This window comes from Oncorhynchus tshawytscha, linkage group LG05 (genome assembly GCF_018296145.1).
Source record: "Oncorhynchus tshawytscha isolate Ot180627B linkage group LG05, Otsh_v2.0, whole genome shotgun sequence".
NCBI classification, from domain to species: domain Eukaryota; kingdom Metazoa; phylum Chordata; class Actinopteri; order Salmoniformes; family Salmonidae; genus Oncorhynchus; species Oncorhynchus tshawytscha.
Window position 1 is genome coordinate 50,659,704 of NC_056433.1, and position 20,025 is coordinate 50,679,728.

Sequence of the window (20,025 nt, forward strand, 5' to 3'; positions counted from 1 at the left end):
GCCAAGATAAAGAGGTTTATTTGATCAGATAGTAGTTTTGTTGTTTTGGGTGTACTCAGTGGTGGAAGAAGTACTCAATTCTCATACTTGAGGAAAAGAGAAGATACCTTCATCGAAAATGACTCAAGTAAAAGTGAAAGTCACCCAGTAAAATACTACTTGAGTAAAAGTTTAAAAGTATTTGGTTTTAAATATACTTAAGTATCAAAAGTAAATGTAATTGCTAAAACATACTTAAGTATCAAAAGTATGAATAATAAAGATTCCTTATATTAAGCAAACCAGATGGCACAATTTTCTTGTTTTTTAAATTTATGGATAGCCAGGGTCACACTCCAACACTCAGACAGAATTTAAAAACAAAGCATTTGTTTCGTGAGTCTGCCAGATCACAGGCAGTAGGAATGACCAGGGATGTTCTCTTGATAAGTTTGCAAATTGGACAATTTTCTGTCCTGCTAAGCATTCAAAATGTAATGAGTACTCTATGGTGTAAAAATTACATCATTTTCTTTACTAATGTAGTGAAGTAAAAGTAAAAGTAGATACCCCAAAAAAACTATTTAAGTAGTACTTTAAAATGTTTTTTTTACTTAAGTGACATCTAGGCAACTTTGAGAAAAACACTTTATATCGGAGTTGGCTATGCATGTTCATGACATGAAGCTAGTAGCGTCTCTCTCCATTGAATACAGGCGGTTGACGTTAACAACCTCATTGAATATTTTTAAAAGGATTACAATAATGTGATGTATCCACCAATCCAAAGAAAGGATAGGCGGGAGCTATAGTGCCACTTTGTGAACGGAGAGATTTATTCCGCTTTGTTATGGCGGAGAGATGTATCTTGTCAGTATATCCATAATATTTGGCCAAAGCAAAGACTGTACAGTATGGCCACAGAGTTTCATATGGCCAAAGCCTCTCAAATAAGCAATAAGACCCGAGGGGTGTGGTATATGGCCAATTGCCACGGCTAAGGGCTGTTCTGGACACAGCCCTTAGCCGTGTAATATTGGCTATATGCCACAAACCCCTGAGGTGCCTTATTGCTACTCTAAACTGGTTACCAACGTAATTAGAGCAGTAAAAACACATGTTTTATAGGGTCTGATATACCATGGCTGTCAGCCAATCAGTATTCAGGGTTCAAACCACCCAGTTTATAATGGCCAGTACATAGCATTATGTAATCCAGGGTTTATTGGCAGTATACCGTCAATATATGACCATCTCTGGTCTTCACTGACCCCTGCTGTTAAACTCATCAACTGCACAGCCTCGCCTAAAATTCACGAAGCTGTCTTTGATGGCTCCTGTAGGACCCTTTATCAGCAGAGATTTCGCAAATTCCCAGTGATTAATATTCTCATGAAATAAATCAATGAATGGGACAAATTATGATATGAATGTTTTATGATAAAGAATGTTCATTACAGATATGGAAGACGTAACAATAATATGTCCATGCCATTCAAAAAGCAAGCTCTTGCGTGTTTAGTTAGGTGGCCAAGCTTTTTGCCATATTAAAATCCACTTGTGTCGACTGTGTTAGTGAATGACAGCTAGGCTAGCGACTAGATTCGACCCGGCAACTGCCTAGATTATCAATTTACTGTTGTTTAGACCATAATACCAATATCAAAATGTTTGAGGAGGCTAGTGAGGTGTTCGATAACATGTTTAAGTCCTCTTTCCCCCTGACTTTCATTGTGTTTATCCCCGCGGTACTGATTCTCGTCTCACCCCTTCCAGCCGAAGCGGCACATGAATTCACCGTGTACCGCATGCAGCAGTATGACCTGCAGGGACAACCGTACGGTAAGCATTTAAAAATTGTATTTTGTGCAATTATTGAATGGAAATGCAGTCCTTTCGCTAAGTAAACGCTCTCTGTTATTGCACAGTCCTAGCTCGCTAACGTTAGCGCGCTAGCTAACCAGTGTGTCAATGTGTTATTGGGGCCCGCAATTCGGGGCACCCCCCGTGTGGGCATCCCCCCCGTGTGGGCATCCCCTGTGTGGGCATCCCATAGGTTCCTGCATGTGGGCGTAGCTGGAGGAACATCACCTTCCTTCCTAGCAAGCCATCTTCATATGCTTGTGACACTTTTTCTGGATTTCCCCAGATTGTCTATGCAATTAAAATATGGGTCAAATGGGAAATAAAAGTATTATTTTAGGATATGCCATCATTGTAGTATAATTCATGTGCAAGGTTTTAACTGAAAATGGATGTGTAATCTGTTGATGCGTTGGATAGCAGATGTAACAGATAAACTATATCTCAAACTTTCTGGAAGTGGGGCAACGATATTTGGCTTTCCCATGGCTCTGAACACGCCACTGGGGTCATTACAAGGACAAATACCTTTGGTAGTAATATTCTACACTCGAACTGTGACCCCTTTGGTCACTTTATTTGTCCTGTGACCAGTTACAATGACGTTTTTATTTTACCTTTATGTAACTAGGCAAGTCAGTTAAGAACAAATTCTTATTTTCAATGATGGCCTAGGAACAGTGGGTTAACTGCCTGTTCAGGGGCAGAAGGACAGATTTGTACCTTGTCAGCTCGGGGATTTGAACTTGCAACCTTCTTGTTACTAGTCCAACGCTCTAACCACTAGGCTACATTACGCTCATTACTGTAGTACTACAAATATTTGTACTACTCCCTTCACAGACCATAGGGCCATTTGCATTGATGTCAAAATATTTGGTAGAGCATCCTACTGGTAGCTAAATAGCTCCTTATTAAATAATGATATAGTTAAGTTTGAGGTTAAAGGTCTTCTCTCACACTTTTGGGAAAGGGTTTGTAAATCATATTGCAAGAACTGGGAGCTCTTTAAATTTGAAGTGGCCAAAGACCTCCATAAAATATGGTAGTCATCTTGCTAAGACCAGAAGAGGTGATCATTAAGGTAACTTCCCTTTCTCAGAGGTCCCCAGCCGACCTCTCGGGGGAGGAGAAGATGGAACTAATTGAGTTACAAAATAAACTGGATAATACAGTGCCTTGCAAAAGTATTCACCCCCTTGCCATTTTTCCTATTTTGTTGCATTACAACCTGTAATTTAAATACATTTTCATTTTGATTTCATGTGATGGACATACACAAAATAGTCCAAATTGGTGAACTGAAATGAAAAAAATAACTTCAAAATTAAAAAAAATGGAAAGTGGTGCATGCAGATGTTTTCACCCCCTTTGCTATGAAGCCCCTAAATAAGATCTATTGCAACCAATTACATTCAGAAGTTACATAATTAATTAAATCAAGTCCACCTGTATGCAATCTAAGTGTCACATTATCTCAGTATATATACACCTGTCCTGAAAGTCCCCAGGGTCTGCAACACCACTAAGCAAGCAGCACCTTGAAGACCAAGGAGCTCTCCAAACTGGTCAGTGACAAAGTTTGGAGAAGTACAGATCAGGGTTGGGTTATAAAAAAAGATCTGAAACTTTGAACATCCCACGGAGCTCCATTAAATCCATTATAAAAAAAAGGAAACCTGCCAAGAGAAGGACACCCACCAAAACTCACGAACCAGGCAAGGAGGGCATTAATCAGAGAGGCAACAAAGAGACCAAATATAACCCTGAAGGAGCTGCAAAGCTCCACAGTGAAGATTGGAGTATCTGTCCATAGGACCACTTTAAGCCGTACACTCCACAGAGCTGGGCTTTATCGAAGTGGCCAGAAAAAAAAACATTGCTTGTAGAAAAAATAAGCAAACACGTTTGTTGTTCACCAAATGGCAGGTGGGAGACTCCCCAAATATGGCAGATGGTACTCTGGTCAGATGAGACTAAAATTGAGCTTTTTGGCCATCAAGGAAAATGCTATGTCTGGCACAAACCCAACACCTCGAGAACACCATCCCACAGTGAAGCATGGTGGTGGCAGTATCATGCTGTGGGGATGTTTTTCATCGGCGGGGAATGGGAAACTGGTCAGAATTGAAGGAATGATGGATGGCGCTAAATACAGGGAAATTCTTGAGGGAAACCTGTTTCAGTCTTCCAGAGATTTGATACTGGGACAGGTTCACCTTCCAGCAGGACAATGACCCTAAGCATACTGCTTTAGCAACACTCAAGTGGTTTAAGGGGAAACGTTTAAATGTCTTGGAATGGCCTAGTCAAAGCCCAGACCTCATTCCAATTGAGAATCTGTGGGATGACTTAAAGATTGCTGTACACCAGTGGAACCCATCCAACTTGAAGGAGCTGGAGAAGTTTTGCCTTGAAGATTGGGCAAAAATCCCAATGGCTAGATGTGCAAAGCTTATAGAGACATCCCAAGAGACTTACAGTTGTAATTTCTGCAAAAGGTGGCTTTACAAAGTATTGACTTTGGGTGGGTGAATAGTTATGCACGCTCAAGTTCTCTTTTTTTCTGTCTTATTGTTTGTTTTACAATCAAACATATTTTGCATGTTGTGTAAATCAAATTATACAAACCCCCCAAAAATCTATTTTAATTCCAGGTTGTAAGGCAACAAAATAAGGAAAATGCCAAGGATGAATACTTTCGCAAGGCACAGTATAAATAGATTGAAATAAACTGGATTTTATATATATATCTATACTACCGTTCAAAATTGTTGGGTCACTTAAAAATGTCCTTGATTTTGAAAGAAATAACATAATTATCAGCAACCATCACTCCTGTGTTCCAATGGCACGTTGTGTTAGCTAATCCAAGTTTATCATTTTAAAAGGCTAATTGATCATTAGAAAACCCTTTTCAAATTATGTTAGTACAGCTAAAAACTGTTCTTCTGATTTAAAGAAGCAATAAACTGGCATTCTTTAGACTATTCTTGTTCTGAGAAATGAAGGCTATTCCATGCGAGAAGTTGCCAACAAACTGAAGATCTCGTACAATGCTGTGTAATTTTTAACTTTATTTTACTAGGCAAGTCAGTTAAGAACAAATTCTTATTTTCAATGACGGCCTAGGAACAGTGGGTTAACTGCCTGTTCAGGGGCAGAACAACAGATTTGTACCTTGTCAGCTCGGGGATTCGAACTTGCAGCCTTTCGGTTACTAGTCCAACGCTCTAACTACTAGGCTACCCTGCCGCTCTAACTCCCTTCACAGAACAACGCAAATGGACTCTAACCAGAATAGAAAGAGTGGGAGGCCCCGGTGCACAACTGAACAAGAGGACAAGTACATTAGTGTTTAGTTTGAGAAACAGATGCCTCACAAGTCCTCAACTGGCAGCTTCATTAAATAGTACCTGCAAAACACCAGTCTCAACTTCAAAAGTGAAGAGGCGACTCTGGGATGCTAGCCATCAAGTTATTTTCTGAACAAGTAGCTCCCTTCCTACTTGAAGTCTTTGTTTTAATACTCTCTAAAATGTTCTCCCTCCTACAATGAGTCAGGGATTAATAACACTGATACCTAAACCTAAAAAAGAAGCGCTGCTCATTGATAACTGGCATCCAGTTTGTCTTTGTAATAATGACTAAGATATTAGCCTTACTATTTGCATCCAGGACTTCTTTAATTGTTTTTGCAATCATTGATGACAGTCTTGCCTTATGATGAACAGACATATTTCTAACAATATCAGACTAGTATTAGATAGATTTGACTACTCAGACCTAATAAATGAGGATAGCTTCATATTTTTTATAGATTTTTATAAAGCATTTGACACAGTAGAACATCAGTTCCTCTTCCACTCCCTTGAGAGACTTGGCTTTGGGGATTTTTTCTGTAAGACTATTAAGACTATACAAATGGAAATATCTCTATAAAACTGAAACATGGCACCTCGATTTGAGTTAAAGAGCGGAATTAGGCAAGGTTATCCTGTCTTACTGTATTTGTTTTTATTAATCACCCAACTTCTTACAAAATTATGTCTAGTGATGCACCAATATGACATTTTTGGCTGATACTGATATCCAATATTTTCCTTGATTAAAAAAAAAAACGATACCGATATTTAAAATTTTAGGGGCCTTTTAAGCATTCTAGTACAGTTAAATAGTTAATACACACACATGGATGCAAGGTCTAAGGCACTGGATCTCAGTGCAAGAGGCATCAATACAGACCCTGGTTCGAATCCAAGCTGTAACACATCCGGCCGTGATTGGGAGGACCATAGGGCGGCGAACAATTTGCCCAGCGTTGTCTGGGCCGTCATTGTAAATAAGAATTTGTTCTTAACTGACTTGCCTTGTTAAATAAAGGTTACACACACACCACACTGACCAAAACTTTATTTTGTTGGCATTTACGTATGTCCCCATTTATCAGTAAAACATCATCAAAACCTATTTCTTTCACTTACTTGCTGTGCTGTTCAGTCGTTTCATTCTCAACCAGGATTTCTGTGTTCAGACCTGTGTTCATTTTCTATAATGCCTGCTACAATAAGTGAATGTCCATTATGATTGGTTCATCTTAAATTTGTAACAAAAAGGGCATTTTCATAGACGTGAAAGCCAGATCAGTGATTATTGCGAAAAAACAGCTTCAACTATTTTGATTACATTTTTTGTGGGTTTTATGGTTGTGGAAGGCTTATATTTAGCCTATGTATAATTTCACAAGCCCTGAATTCATTAGATTTTTGTTGACTGTTTGAAATGCAGTGTATTTGACGTTTTTTAATTGTACAACAAAGCTTATATATAGAACAGTGACGCAAAAAAGCTGTTATAGAACAGTGATGCAAAAATATCTCCAGTTTCCATGTGGTATTTGAGTTGTGGTAGTATCAACAGCGTGTACAACCTGATTTTCCGCCTAATCAATATGAGTGATTTATTACCACTTGTCAAAACAACAGGGTTTTTGGTGCGGGTGCAGTGAACAAGCTGCTTTAAAAAATATTCCAAGTAATATGATTACTATTGTTGCATATGTGTGTGTAGATGGTACATTTTATGTTTTGAATTTTCACTATGACAAACTGTTTCTTGTTGTTGATTTGGACACGTCAAAACTGTGTTTTGACATTGGGCTATTTATCAAAATCTCTTGTGAACAGGAAACAGTGGCGGCATAATTTTCAACTTAAGTTTTAGGAATATAAATTTAACTTTCAACATTAATTTCCAATGGTGTTGTACTTAATCAGGTATAAACTTCTGAATGATAAAAAAAAAAAGGTGCTGTGATATGTTTTGATGAAATACCAGAAATCACAAAAACGAGTTTGCCCTGCCTAATAGCCTACAGCATAGCATCAATGGTGTTTCCACACATCCCTCCCCAACTGATCGGATCCCACTTGTGATTCCCAGGGACCAGGAATGCCATATTGAACACAGAAGCGCGCACAGTGGAGGCGGAAGTGCTAAGCCGCCGCTGTGTCATCATGCGGCTGGTGGACTTCTCCTATGAGAGATACCAGAAAGCCCTGCGCCAGTCCGCTGGGGCTGTGGTCATCATTCTCCCCAAGAATATGTCCACCATGCCGCAGGACATAGTACAGGTAATAATGCCTTATGAGTGGGTTTTATGGCCGTTCATCAAACTAGTCAAATCAAGAGGCAAGGTCCTGAGTTGCTTTTAAAGCTAGAGCTCCTTTGGTGTTCTTGTAAAGTTCGTTTCTCTTACACTCAAGGAAAACTGTCAGTCACAACACTCCCTCCTTATCAGTTGTAACTCAAAGCAAAACTTGAAAAACCAGACTTTGCTGGAGTGAAGTAGGCCAAAGTGTCCAAATGTTATGCTGTTTCACATTCACACTGCTTCCCTGGTAGTGTTGTTGTCTTGTGAATGATAACCCGGCATTCCTTATTCCTCTACGTTGTAGCAGTTCATGGAGCTGGAGCCAGAGATGCTGGCCACAGAGACCATTGTTCCGGTTTACTTTGCTCTGGAGGATGATGAGCTGCTCTCCATCTACACACAGACCCTCACCTCCTCCTCCTCCCAGGGCTCCTCCTCTGCAGCTGAAGGTGCAGGACATTTACAAATATTGTGTTGAAAAATGTCGGTCGAAACGCTGTCAGAGGAAATTCTTTCCAGTGAAATTCTTTCAAGGTATTTAATGACCCCTTTTCCCCCATGTCTTCACAGTGCTGATCCACACAGCCACAGCAAATGGCTTTCAGATGGTGACGAGTGGGGCTCAGAGCAAGGCAGTGAGTGACTGGGCCATCACCAGTCTAGAGGTGAGAATCATTATGGTTAAACCACTATCCTTTATCTGTTTAATGCTTTATCTAGTCCAGACATCCACAGTTCTGTTAATGGGTGACATATTTTAATGATATTAGGCTACCAGTGAAGCAGTACTCACATTAACACACTGCTCACACTTAAGGTGTTAAGTGATTTAGAAGCAAATAAGGTGTTAGTTTTCTTAACCTTGTGTCATTCTTGGGTCTATATGATATTCTAGACTGTGTGTGTGTTGAACTAAGGTAGGTGTCAAACCCAGGGGAATAATGGATTTAGCCCTGTAGTAGGAGATTAGGGGACTCCAGTAGATTTCCTGAGGCCTCGTGTTCCTTTCTACCTAATGCATATGGCATTGTTTCACATAATGGGTTTAAGTCCTTGTGGTAGCATTCCATGCCTGTCTTTATTGATGTCTTAAGTCTCATACCCTTGGCTACATACTTTGCTGTCATCTTATATGAAAGTAAATGTAGTATTTTATGAGGATCCACATTAGCTGTTGCTAAAGCAGCAGCTACTCTTCCTGGAGTCCGCATGAAACATGAAATAACACAGAACATTAACATAGTAGTATATTATTGTTTTGAGATGTTATAGAACTGATCTACAATATACTTGTGTCCTCTCCTAGGGGCGACTGGCTGGAACTGGGGGAGAGGACCTGCCCACCATTGTCCTGGTGGCTCACTATGACTCCTTTGGTGTCGCTCCGGTACACCCAGCTCTCCTTTAATACACCTCAATATATTCTATGATATGCTATATTTATAACATTTTTTACTATATGATAGTTATATTGATTTATGTTGCAGAATTCTCCTCCACCAGAAGATGCTAATTAAATGTGTTGACTTTGTTGTTGTCCTGTCCAGTGGCTGTCCTATGGAGCAGACTCTAACGGCAGTGGGGTGTCTATGCTGCTGGAGTTAGCCAGGCTCTTCTCCAGACTCTACACCTACAAGAGGACACACGCTGGGTGAGCAACACAGGTCCACAGCTCCTCAGAGAAATCAGGCTTATTACAATGCTATCCACACGTTTCTTTCCTTGTGCTTAAGCATTCCACACCCTTTAGGAAAATCGCACTCCACATGTAAAACTCAAAACTAAAATAATATGCCTCTGACAGTGGTCAGAAAACAACAGCTCTTCCTGTGTTCACAAAAGTACTTCGCTTTTAAGAGTCGATTAGTTTTAGTAATGGAGTAGAAAGGATGTGGTTCTTAGAAGATATCTGTCTATTCCTAGACGAAGTGTACTCTGGAGTGTGAGTGCTGTTTGAGACGAGGGGCCACGTTAGTGTAAATGTGTTGGCGTAATGGCACACTGGCTGTTCTCCATGGTGTTAGGTGAGCTCTTGTGTTGGCGTATTCTCCATGCTGACCGAATGAAAATGCTAACCAGTAACCACTGGTAACTTTGCATATGGTCTGTTTGCGTGTCACTAGTAAAAAGGAACAAGACTGCACAAAGCCCCTCCTACATAGAGAGAGCAGGGGAAAAAGGTGCAGTCGTTCAGGACGCAAAAGTACAGTGTTATGTGTTGCAGAGAAATTGCAGATTTACGTGACCTCTGTATTGAGAGACACATTTTAACTGAGTGTAGACTTTCCCCTATGATATTATACAGTATGTTTTGACATTCGCTTTCCCAACATGTACAGTGCCTTAAGAAGGTATTCATACCCCTTGACTTTTTACAAATGTTGTTGTTACAGCCTTAATTTAAAATGGATGAAATTGAGATTTGATTGTCACTGGCCGAAACACAATACCCCATAATGTCAAAGAGGAATTGTTTTTCTACATTTCTACAAGTTAATTACAAATGAAAAGCTGAAATGCCTTGAGTCAGTAAGTATTCAACTCCTTTGTTATGTCAAGCCTAAATAAGTTCAGGAGTAAACATTTGCTTAACAAGTCACATAATATATTGCATGGACTCACTCTGTGTGTAATAATAGTGTTTAAGAGGATTTTTTAATGACTACTTCATTTCTGCATAGAATTATATATACGGTCTCTCAGTCGAGCATTGAATCTCTGGTTGAAATTCAATCACAAAGACCAGGGAGGTTTTCCAATGCCTCGCAAAGAAGGGAAGCTATTGGTAGTTGGGTTAAAAAAGAAATGCTGACATTGAATATCTCTTTGAGCTTGTTGGAGTTATTAATGACACTATGGATGGTGTACACCCAGTCACTACAAAGATGCAGGCATCCTTCCTAACTCAGTTGCCGGAGAGGAACGAAATCCACCCATGAGGCCAATGGTGACTTTAAAACAGTTAGAGTTTAATGGCTGTGATAGGAGAAAACTGAGGATGGATCAATACATTGTAGTTACTCCACAATACTAACCTAATTGACAGAGGGAGAAGAAGGAAGCCTGTACAGAATAAAAATATTCCAAAACATGCATCCTGTTTGCGACAAGGCCCTAAAGTAATACAGCAGAAAATGTGGCACAGCAATTCACTTTTTGTCCAAACTACAATGTGTTTTGTTTGGGAAAATCGAATACAACACATTAATGAGTACCACTCTCCATATGTTCAAGGTTAGTGGCGGCAGCATCATGTTATGGGTATGTATTTAATCGTTAAGGACTGGGGAGTTTTTCAGGATTAAAAATTAACCGAATGAAGCTAAGCGCAGGCAAAATCCTAGAGGAAAATCTGGTAAATTCACCTTTCAGCAGGACAATAACGTAAAACACAAGGCCAAATCTACAGTGAAGTTGCTTACCAGGAAGATAGTGAATGTTCCTGAGTGGCCATGTTTCAGTATTGACTTAAATCTAATTTAAAATCTATGGCAAGACCTGAAAATGGTTGTCTACAACAACCCGTTTGACAGACCTTGAAGAACTTTAAAAAGAATAATGGGCAAATGTTGCACAATCCAGGTGTGTAAAGCTCTTAGAGACTTACCCAGAAAGACTCTCAGCTGTAATCTCTGTGACTCGGTGTGAATACTTACAGTACCAGTGAAAAGTTGACACTCCTACTCATTCCAGGGTTTCTCTTTATTTTGACTATTTTCTACATTGTAGATTAATAGTGAAGAAATCAAAACTATGAAATAACACATGGAATCATGTAGTAACCAAAAAAGTGTTAAACAAATCAAAATATATTTTAGATTCTTAATACAAAAGGAACATCTGAGCTATCTTTGTTGCAGACGCATGGTAACAGTTGAATAAGATGAAGAAGAAAAAAGAAACCTGCACACTGCTCTTGATAGTATCACTGCTCTTTTAATGAGCTTTAAGTATCGGCCTTAAGGCCTTCATCAGAAGCTCTGAGCAGTGATACTATCGAGCAGTGTGCAGGTTATTTCTTTCTCATATTTTAGATTTTTCAAAGTAGCCACCCTTTTTCTCGATGACAGCTTTGCACACACTTGGCATTCTCTCAACCAGCTTCACCTGGAATGCTTTTCCAACGGTCTTGAAGCAGTTCCCACATATGCTGAGCACTTGTTGGCTGCTTTTCCTTCACTCGGTCCAACTCATCCGAAACCATCTCAATTGGGTTGAGGTTGGGTGATTGTGGAGGCCAGGTCATCTGATGCAGCACTCCATCACTCTCCTTTCTCAAATAGCCCTTACACAGCCTGGAGATGTGATGGGTCATTGTCCTGTTGAAAAGCAAATGATAGTCCCATTAAGCACAAACCAGATGGGATGACGTATCACTGCAGAATGCTGTGGTAGCCATGCTGTTGAAGTGTGCCTTGAATTCTAGATAAATCAGTGTCACCAGCAAAGCACCCCAACACCATCACACCTCCCCCTCCATGCTTCACGGTGAGAACCACACATATGGAGATCATCCGTTCACCTAACCTGTTTCTCACAGACACATGGTGGTTGGAACCAAAAATCTCAAATTTGGACTCATCAGACCAAAGCACAGTCTAATGTCCATTACTCGTGTTTCTTGGCCCAAGGAAGTCTCTTCTTCTTATTGGTGTCCTTTAGTGGTGGTTTCTTTGCAGCAATTCGACCATGAAGGCCTGATTTACGCAGTCTCCTCTGAACAGTTGATGTTGAGATGTGTCTGTAATGAACTTATCCTCTGCAGCAGAGGTGACTCTGGGTCTTCCATTCCTGTGGCGGTCTTCATGAGAGCCAGTTTCATCATAGCGCTTGATGGTTTTTGCGACCGCAGTTGAAGAAACTTTCAAAGTTCTTGACATTTTCCATATTGACTGACCTTCATGTCTGTAAGTAATGATGGAATGTCTTTTCTCGTTGCTTATTTGAGCTGTTCTTTCCATAATATGGACTTGGTCTTTTACCAAATAGGGCAATCTTCTGTATACCACGCCTACCTTGTCACAACACAACTGATTGGCTCAAATGCGTTAAGAAGGAAAGAAATTCCACAAATGAACTTTTAACAAGGCGCACCTGTTAATTGAATTGCATTCCAGGTAGTCCGCTGCTCCCAAGTGCATCTCAGTGCACGAGGCATCACTACAGTACCTGATTCGAATCCAGGCTAAATCACGTTCGGCCGTGATTAAGAGTCCCATAGGGCACAATTGGCCCAGCGTCGTCCGGGGTAGGCCGTCATTGTAAATAAGAATTTGTTCTTAAATGACTTGCCTAGTTAAATAAAGTTTCAATTAAAAAATGATGCTGATTGAGAGAATGCCAAGAGTGTGCAAAGCTGTCATCAAGGCAAAGGGTGGCTACTTTGAAGAATCTGAAATATAACATATATTTTGATATGTTTAACACTTTTTTTGGTTACTACATGATCCCATATGTGTTGATGTCTTCACTATTATTCTACAATGTAAAAAATAAAGAAAAACCCTGGAATGAGTAGGTGTGTCAACTTTTGACTGGTACTGTATGTAAATGAGATATTTCTGTGTTTTCTTTCAATACATTTGCTAAAATGTCACTGTCATTATGGGGTGTTGTGTGTAGATGGGTGGGAAAAAAACATATTTAATCCTTTTTTGAAATCAGGCTGCAACACAACAAAATGTGGAATAAGTCGAGGGGTGTGAATATCCACATTGATAAGAATGTCCTCTCCTGTCGTTTCTAACACACCTGCTGTCTTCTTAGATACAACCTGCTTTTCTTTGTCTCTGGAGGAGGGAAGTTTAACTACCAAGGCACCAAGCGCTGGCTGGAGGACAACCTGGACCATACAGGTACACTAAGCTCACATGAGGCTGTAGACTCGGTTACAGGGTGGCTATTTTGACTGCTACAGTGGAACACAGAAGGACATCTGTACAATACACACTGGGAATGAAATGGAATGAAACATGAACCCAGCCACAAGTGTTATTAAATGGAGGTCATGCATGAATCATGGAAATGTATATTTGGTTAGATATGGCAGTCTCTCTTTTCCTTTCTCCCTTTATCTCTATCCTGTCCTCCCTCTCTGCAGACTCTAGTCTGTTGCAGGACAATGTGGCATTTGTTTTGTGTCTGGACACCCTGGGGAACGGGGACAGTCTGCACCTTCACGTGTCCAAACCCCCTAAAGAGGGAACCGCCCAGTATGCCCTGCTCAAAGAGCTGGAGACTGTAAGGACCATCACACCAACCACATATATTTCATAGATAATAACTGTTTTTGTAGAATTGTTTGTATATATGGAGGTCATGCAACCTTTACCACACCCCCTCCTGCCTTATTGCTTGATTATACATCTGTGAATAACATGTATATTAATGTTATTCACAGGAGGGGGTGTGGTATATGGCCAATATAGTATATGGGTGGCAGGGTAGCCTAGTGGTTAGAGCTTTGGACTAGTAACTGAAAGGTTCAAATCCCCGAGCTGAACAGGCAGTTAACCAACTGTTCCTAGGCCATCATTGAAAATAAGAATTTGTTCTTAACTGACTTGCCTAGTTAAATAAAGGTAAACTAAATGTAAAAAATATATACCACAGCTAAGGGATGTTCTTACACATGATGCAACAAGGAATGCCTGGATACAGCCCTTAGCCGTGGTATATTGGCCATATACCACAACCCCCCCCCCCGAGGTGCCTTATTGCTATTATAAATTGCATACCAACACAATTAGAGCAGTAAAAAGAAGTGTTTTGTCATACCCGTGTTATACTGTCTGATATACACCACGGCTGTCAGCCAATCAGCATTCAGAGCTCGAACCGCCCAGTTTATAATGATATATATATATATATTGATCACTCGTAGCACATTACATGTACACTCAAAGTTCCATACTGTAAGTTTTTTTGTCCCTCTAAACCCTGTCCCCTAGGTGGCGTCCAACCAGTACCCAGAGGTCAAGTTCTCAATGGTGCACAAGAAGATAAACCTGGCGGACGACACGCTGGCGTGGGAACACGAGCGCTTCGGGATCCGCCGGCTGCCGGCCTTCACGCTGTCCCACCTCAACAGCCACCGCGAGGTGCAGCGCTCCAGCATCATGGACGTGCGGTCAGTGTCTTCTGAACATGGAGCGGGAGAGCCCCCTGCTGGGTGGGTTTATTACTGCAGTCCGTCCAAAGAGACCGAGCATCCAAACCCCCCCCATCCACAACCCCCAACCCCTGCCTAAACCCAACTCACCTTTCACACCTCATTCAAAGAATCAACTGCTCATTAGGATCTATTGAATCAGGTGTGTAAGTGCTAGGCTTGAACGAAAGCCTGCACACATTGCTGCCTTTGGGACTTAGATCAGAGAGTAGATGTGGGACTTTTTTTGTAGATCTGTCTCACAGCAAGGTGGAGTTAGTACCAGGTTGCTTAAAATCTGATGAAGTGATGTTGCTTGCCGGAGTATGAACTGTTACTAATACTGTGTTTAGTTTTATTGTTAGCAGTCCCTCAGGGAGATGGGAACATGGCTTGCTGGCCCCTGGAATAAAATAAAAGGTTGAGAAACACTGGGCTACCGGGTTGATTTGGGATAGTGCCCCTTCGTCCCGCTGTAGTGAACCGTCTGTCCTCCCAACCTTCTCATTGCCACCACCCCTCCACCCCACCTCCCCGCCCAGTGTAGTGGACTGTCTGTGCTCCCCTCACATTCTCCATCGGTGTGTTGCAGAGTTGAGCTGCTCTTGATTGCTGGATAATTGAACTGTGAATTTGAACTGTGATTTACTGTTACAGACCTCATGTGGATCTGAGAAAGCTCAGCAGGAACACAAAGCTGATTGCAGAGTCGCTGGCCAGAGTCATCTACAACCTCACGGAGAAGGTAAAGATATGTAGAACATGTCGGCGTCACCATACACATTTTCAATATTGAAAGCCACGTCATGAAAGTCGATGGACGTTTTTCATGTTGCTTTCCATATTTATACTGAACAAAAACATGCAACAATTTCAAAGATTTTACTTGGTCACAGGTCATATAAGGAACTCAGTCAGATGAAATCAAATTCATTAGGCCCTAATCTATGGATTTCAAATGGCTGGGCAGGGGTGCAGCCATGGGAGTCGAGGGCTCCCAATTGGCGCAGCGGTCTAAGGCACTGCATCTCATTGCTAGAGGCATCACTACAGACCCTGGTTCGATTCTGGGCTGTATCACAACCGGCCGTGATTAGGAAACCAATAGGGAAGCGCACAATTGGCCCAGCGTCGTTGTAAATAAGAATTGGTTCTTAACTGACTTGCCTAGTTAAATAAAGGCCCACCCACTGGTGACCCAGGCCCAGCCAATCAGAATTAGTTTTTCCCTACAAAAGGGCTTTATTACAATCAGAAATACTCCTCAGCGCCGCCCCACCCCCCCTCAGATGATCCTGCAGGTGACTGAGCTGGATGTGGAGGTCCTGGGCTGGTGTGGTTACAAGGGGTCTGCAGTTGTGAGGCCAGTTGGACGTACTGCCAAATTCTCTAAAACATTAGAGGCATGTTAGGGTTGAGAAATGAACCTTAAATTCTCTAGCAACAGCTCTGGTGGACATTCCTGAAGTCAGCATGCCATTTGCACACTCCCTCAACTTGAGACATCTATGACATTGTGTTGTGTGACAAAACTGAACATTTTAAAGTGGCCTTTTATTGTCCCCAGCACAATGTGCAACTGTGTAATGATCATGCTGTTTAATCAGCTTCTTGATATGCCACACCTGTTAGATGGATTATCTTGGCGAGAAATGCTCACTAACAGGGATGTAAACCAATTTGTGCGAAGTATGCTTTTTGTGCGTATGGAACATTTCTGGGATCATTTATTTCAGCTCATGAAACTTGGGACCAACACTTTACATGTTGCGTTTATATTTTTGTTCAGTGTGGGTTGCTCTTTGTCCTGCACATCAGGTTTGACCGCTCTCGCTCTCTCTCTCATGTGTCCAGGGTGCCCCAGGTGACCTACAGATTTTCACTGAACAAATGGTGAGTGATTGGACGTGGCTTGACCCTACTGTCCCCTCCCTGTGAGGCTCTGTCTGACATGACCTTAACCAAGCCTTTTTGAAAGGCTGCTATACACACCAGGACTTTGACCTGAGGCTTGGCCTGAGCAGTGGGCAACCAGTGGTCCTCTTAGGCTAGTGTTAGTGTGTAGCTGTTATAGCATGGATAGTTAGTCGGGGTCACTGTGTGTGTGTGTGCTTAACAAGACAAGTGCGTGTCAAGGTGTGTACTATACGCCACTGATTATGAGTGTGTGTGTCTGTGTGTGTTGCCTGCACGGCCAGCAGATGCAGGAGGAGCAGCTGTCGTCGGTGGTGGACTGGCTGACAGCCCAGCCGCGGGCTGCCCAGCTGGTGGACAAGGACAGCAGCGTGGTCAGCACCCTGGAGTACCACCTGGGACGGTACCTGAAGGACGTCCGCAGGCACTACGTCAAGGCTGACAAGAGGTGACCAGTCACTGACCTCTGCGTTACGGCTAATACAGGGTGTCAATGGTCCTCTTGACTGGCCACAGCTAGTGGTTCTGCCGTGTTTACCTTGGAGGAATCACAGAACTACTAAGAGGGCTCATGGTGGTCAAAAACTGTGACAGAATCACTCCTTTTATTGTACAAGATCAATTGTAAGGATCAAATAGTCTGGGACGAATGTGATTTTTACACTATTTCTATTTACTGTTGTTCATTGAACAAATGACCTGTATGGTTTAGAAATGGATGATGTTACAGTGACAAATGCAATCTTTCCCCCCCCCCCCAGAGACCCAGAGTTTGTCTTCTATGATCAGCTCAAACAGACCATGAATGCTTACAGGTAGACGTTATGGCTGCTGAGCTGTAGTGCAATAGAGCAAAAGCCTATTGATTTTAATTTCAAACCTCTTCAGCTTGCTTTTGTATCTTTTTTCTTTCCCTTTTACACTTGTCATTTTATATATCCACTTTCCTAACAGGGTGAAACCAGCCATCTTTGACCTGCTTCTGGCATTCTGCATCGCAGCTTACCTCGGAGTGATATATCTGTCCATCCAGGTATGTATCGATACAACATCCGCATTCTGATGGCTACTAATGTTATTTTGGTGTATGGTCATTAGTCTGTTGACCTAGCCTAACCCTGCAACTCCTACCCCGGTCAGTGCTGTAAATCAGATGAATGCTTTCTTCTGAGTTCTGCTTACCTGGTTATTGAAGGGGTTAACAATACCCAGCTAGCACATTTGGTTCCATGGAAGTTCTGGAAACATATACGTTTCCATTGGTTCTAGGAACAAAGCATTACGTTTCCTGACCGGTAACATTTGGTTGTTCTGGGCAAGTTACTTTTTAGGTTGCAGGGAGGTTTTGAGAATGTTTTACTATGGTTCCCTGAAAATGGAAATTATAGGTAATTAAATAACGTTCTGAGAAATTGTTTCAATAACACTTTTAATAACACTGCAAGCTTATTTTGGTATAACTTTTGAACTCCAAGCACAGATAAGACATATGGAAATATATTTGCTTCGGCATTAATCATGCAAACACATTTCTTTTTGTGTCATGGCATCAGGGAGATTCAAACTTATGATCTTCTGTTCTCTGTCCATGGAATTAGAGCACTGCGCAACCAAGATGGAACTAGCTGTTCTTTTTTGTGTATTTAAACAAACCCACTTCAAAGTAAAACAGCACTGGTTAAGATCAGGTGTGGCCAATTTGTAGGCATGGCCAACACACCTGACCACACTTAACAAAACTCTATCCTCTATCTTGTTGACACAGAGAATCAAATGTATGGTCTTAACATTCTTAGAACGTTCTTTCAACGTTGTTTAATAGTAAGTACTGAAATTCCCACAGAAGAACGTTGTTTTTTAACCTTCTCTGAACAATTTCAGAGCATTACTTTAAATAGAACCATGAGGAAACCTGTATCAAACGTTATGCTGAAGTATTGAAATTCCCACCTAAGAAACATGGTTCTGTGGTTAACGTTATGTGCTAGCTGCGTATCCTGCACCATTCCCAGAAGGTTGTGGAAAGGTTGTATGCAAAATCACCATAGGACAACTACGCTCTCACAAGCTCTTAAATATATGGTTCTCAGAACATTATGTGCTAGCTGGGTAATGTCTTTCTCACGTTTTTCTTTTTTCTCTCTTCAGCACTTTGTGGTTCTCTACAGTGTGGTGCGCAGAATCACAACGCCCAAGACCAAGCAGCATTAAGACACTCCTCTTCCTCATTCAGACTCCTCACTCACACCGACAACGAGCTCTAGCCAGTAACAAAACGGGGGCGGACCAAGCAGCTCATCTTTTTTTTCTTTTTTTTACCACCCAATCTATGTCCTTTGTTCCTCTTTGGAAATGAAACGTGTTGAATCATTTCTCTCTGCCAAGTTTAGCCATCTAGTCAGTTCCTTCAATGGCTGTCAAGTCAGAATGCACTCTGGTCTTCCTGTCCCCGTGAAATCAGATGTCAAACATTTCCTCGTACGCCCAATCCCACATCAACTCCTAGTCCCTAAACCCTATTTTCCCCTATGATCTGAGAGAATTTGATAGGTGTCAGAAATATGGTAATAGCGTTACCTTGTGCTCAGATAGGCTAGGTGACATTTTCACCAGTTTGCTTATACCTATCCAGTCCTCTCCATAAGGAGTAGGTACTAGGGGTTGATGTGAGATTGGACATTTCTATACCCACAGCTCACTCCTCAGTGCCCTATAGTGTGAATTTTGCCAAACTACAATGGGTCGTCTTCTTGGGCAGCTATGGAGTAGCATGAGTGTGCAGGAGTAGCAGTGAGACTTGGTAATATTGTTTGGATGGATGGTTGATATATTTGGTCACCCTGACTAGATTTATTTTTCTATAGGATTCATTTTTTTCTTTAACCCCAATGAACGAATTAAATAATGCTTTCAGAAAGTATTCATACACCTTGACTTATTCCACATTTTGTTACAGCCTGAATTAAAAATGGATTAAATTGTTTTTTTTCTCACCCATCTACACACAATACTCCATAATGACAAAGTGAAAAAATGTTTTAACATTTTGTAGCAATTTTTTTTGCACAACCCTGAGTCAGATGTTAGAATCACCTTAGACAGTGAATACAGCTGTCAGTTTTACACACCTGGATTGTACAATATTTGCACATTACTCTTTATAAAATTCTTCAAGCTCTGTCAAGATGATTGTTGATCATTACTAGACAGCGATTTTCAAGTTTTGCCATAGATTTTCAAGACGACTTTAAGTCAAAACTGTAACTAGGCAACTCAGGAACATTCAATGTCGTCTTGATAAGCAACTACAGTCTATATTTGGCCTTGTGACTCCCAGTGTCTGTTCGAAAGCACACTGAACCAGGTTTTCCTCTAGGATTTAGTCTGTGCCTAGCTTTAGTGTGTTTATTTTTATCCTAAAAAACTTCCTAGTCCTTGCGGATGACAAGCATATCCATAACATGAT

General features: G+C 41.2%; 1 protein-coding gene across 5 annotated transcripts; it reads left to right on the forward strand.

Moving 5' to 3' along the window:
• Positions 1–1,516: 1,516 nt before the first annotated feature.
• On the forward strand, positions 1,517–19,487 carry LOC112250773 (nicalin-1). 5 transcript variants are annotated; one of them, XM_024421189.2, is made up of 15 exons: positions 1,517–1,821; positions 7,285–7,475; positions 7,803–7,944; positions 8,066–8,160; positions 8,802–8,882; positions 9,043–9,146; positions 13,262–13,350; positions 13,596–13,735; positions 14,446–14,666; positions 15,303–15,390; positions 16,500–16,538; positions 16,844–17,007; positions 17,321–17,374; positions 17,514–17,592; positions 18,708–19,487. In XM_024421189.2, exons 1-15 carry the CDS (start codon positions 1,647–1,649, stop codon positions 18,768–18,770), a joined length of 1,725 nt encoding a protein of 574 aa, XP_024276957.1. In that variant the 5' UTR covers positions 1,517–1,646; the 3' UTR covers positions 18,771–19,487. The 5 variants fall into 5 exon arrangements, with proteins under 5 accessions (XP_024276957.1, XP_024276955.1, XP_024276956.1 ...); XM_024421187.2 differs by having other exon boundaries at positions 1,518–1,821; positions 7,800–7,944; XM_024421188.2 differs by having other exon boundaries at positions 1,518–1,821; positions 7,800–7,944; positions 16,847–17,007.
• Positions 19,488–20,025: the final 538 nt, after the last annotated feature.

Coding starts and splice junctions, on each gene's coding strand:
- LOC112250773 (XM_024421187.2), top strand. CDS start 1,647: ATGTTTGAGGAGGCTAGTGAGGTGTTCGATAACATGTTTAAGTCCTCT. Junction 8,883..9,042: donor ACTCCTTTGGTGTCGCTCCG/GTACACCCAGCT, acceptor TGTCCTGTCCAG/TGGCTGTCCTATGGAGCAGA. Junction 17,375..17,513: donor CAGACCATGAATGCTTACAG/GTAGACGTTATG, acceptor CTTTCCTAACAG/GGTGAAACCAGCCATCTTTG.